General features: G+C 39.7%; 1 protein-coding gene across 1 annotated transcript in view; it reads left to right on the forward strand.

The window, feature by feature from the left end:
* Positions 1-2,184, forward strand: part of LOC101861178 — a 13,419-nt gene that overhangs the window by 9,002 nt on the left and 2,233 nt on the right. The window contains exons 5-6 of the mRNA XM_005112907.3: positions 1,104-1,197; positions 1,707-1,756. Of these exons, the coding sequence (XP_005112964.1) occupies positions 1,104-1,197; positions 1,707-1,756 (144 nt within the window). The remainder of the gene's footprint in view (positions 1-1,103; positions 1,198-1,706; positions 1,757-2,184) is intronic.

The following is a 2,184-nucleotide window of genomic DNA, read 5'->3' on the forward strand; positions in this document are numbered from 1 at the left end:
GGAGGACTTTACTTTGTGTGTGAGTGAAGGAGGGGGTGAGGGGGGGGACTTTACTTTGTGTGTGAGTGAAGGAGGGGTGAGGGGGAGGACTTTGTGTGTGTGTGTGAGTGAGGGGGTTGACTTTGCTTTGTGAGACAAAAGGCTGTTTTGTGAGTGAGATAGAGAGAGAGGGACGACTATGCTTTGTGAGAGAGAGGGATAAATTTGTTTCGTGAGTCAGAGAGAGATGGCTTTGTTTTGTTAGAGAGATGGGGATGAATCTACTCTGCGAGTGAGAGAGAGTTGACTTTGCTTTGTGAGTGAGAGTGAGAGAGACAACTTTGTATTTTGTGAGTTGGTGAGAGAGGGGTAACTTTGTTTTGTGAGGGAGAGAGAAGGTGAACTTTGTTTTGTGAGTGAGAGGAGGGGAGAATTTTATTTAATGGGGGGGTGGGGTAGAACTTTGTTTTGTGAATGGTTTAGATGAACTTTGTTTTGTTAGTGAGAGAGAGAGGCGACTTTGTTTTGTGGATGAGGGAAAAAGAGGGATGGATTTATTTTGTACATAAGTGAGAGACTAGAGAGAAAACTTATTTCATGAATGAGCGGTAGAACTTTGTTGTCAGCATTTGATTTACATGGTTGTAACTTGCGGACATTCTGATATCATTTGCCACAGTAACATGGCTCGCTGCTGCTACAGCATACACTATTTGGCTACACATACAAGCAATTAATATACTTAATGATATTGAAGTATAACTGCATGTTTTGTGTTTTTGGTAGAAGCAGTCTTCCAGTTTTGTAGAAATTGTCCAGCTTTTGTATGTATGTTCAACAGATATCAAGAAATAGAGCCGTTGTTGTCCTCCTAATGGGTGTCTTGAAATGTCTCAAGTTTCTCCTGTTGTGGCAGTAGTTGATTAAAAGGTTACTCAACGATGACTGTTGTAGAAAAGGTGTTAATTTTTTTCAGAGACATAGAGACTAATGATGGTAAAAGTACTGACCGTAAAATTAGATTTTCTGTCTGAAATGGAAATTCCCGTTACTGCACTCCACTTAGATCTAACCTTGTACCTATGAGTTTCAACATCTTTCTCTATTTATATTGCGTATTGCAGATGTGTTCAGTGTGCAAGCAGAAGGGAGCGATGATTGGCTGCTTACACAAAGGGTGTTCAATGAAGTTCCACGTCGTCTGTGCAATAGACAAAGGTGAGACATATGGGTGGGGAAATGATGGAATGGAGGCAATTGTTTTTTTCTAATGTATACAGTAGAACACAACTATAGGGATGGTCCTGCTGCAGCTATAGTCATGTTTTACTATTTAATGTATTTGTGTTCAAAACCTGCTTTTTGTCTTTCTCAAAGTTAACATAATCACAAAACAAAACAAAAATCATAGCTTTATGGAAAATGCTTTTCCTTACCTCAGCGGATACTGAACTTAATGAGATCTGCTTTAAAGTTCTGTATAAAAGCAATGGATTTGCCCTTTATAGATGTTTGCAGATTTGCAAATTCCTTTTTGTTGGGGGGGGTTGGCCTCTGAGAATGAAGGCACCAATGTTGCTTTTATTCAGATTCAGTTTGTACAGTTTGTGTTGTCTGTAGCTCATGTTAAAATGCAGTCATTTGCACTTCAACTGTTCTTAGACCCATGTCTGCTAAGTGTCACAAAGTTACATTGGCCTGTATTGTGATTTTGAATCCATCCACAGAATGCTACATGGACGAGGAAAACCTGTCGTTATTGTGTCCCCGGCATAAGGTAATTTTGGTTTTCTTGTTGTGTACCGCACATTTAACGTGAGACAGCTGGAATCTGACGCCTAAATTATCTACTTTTTTTACGGGGGCAGGTGGGGGGGGCTTAAATTTTCAGGATTGTTTGTAACTTGAGTACAACATTCTGGTTGGCTATGTTTTAAGTTGTTTTTTGTTTTTATTCCGGTGAGTTTGTTGGGAAAGAGTTCATTATCATAGTTTGTCCTTCTATGTTGGACGATCACCACTGCATTTGCAGAGGACCATATTATTTCTTAAGGGGCTGTAATGAAGGCCTTTCTGTTTATAGCATTGTGCTCCGTAGGTTTTGAAAAATTCCTGTTGCAGGTGGGTATCTTCTCACATGAAAACTATAAAACTATTTCTCAACCGCTCTTTAGTCTTTCTTCTATCTCTCTCTCTCTCTCTCTC

Source organism: Aplysia californica, unplaced genomic scaffold (genome assembly GCF_000002075.1).
Source record: "Aplysia californica isolate F4 #8 unplaced genomic scaffold, AplCal3.0 scaffold01479, whole genome shotgun sequence".
NCBI classification, from domain to species: Eukaryota; Metazoa; Mollusca; class Gastropoda; order Aplysiida; family Aplysiidae; genus Aplysia; species Aplysia californica.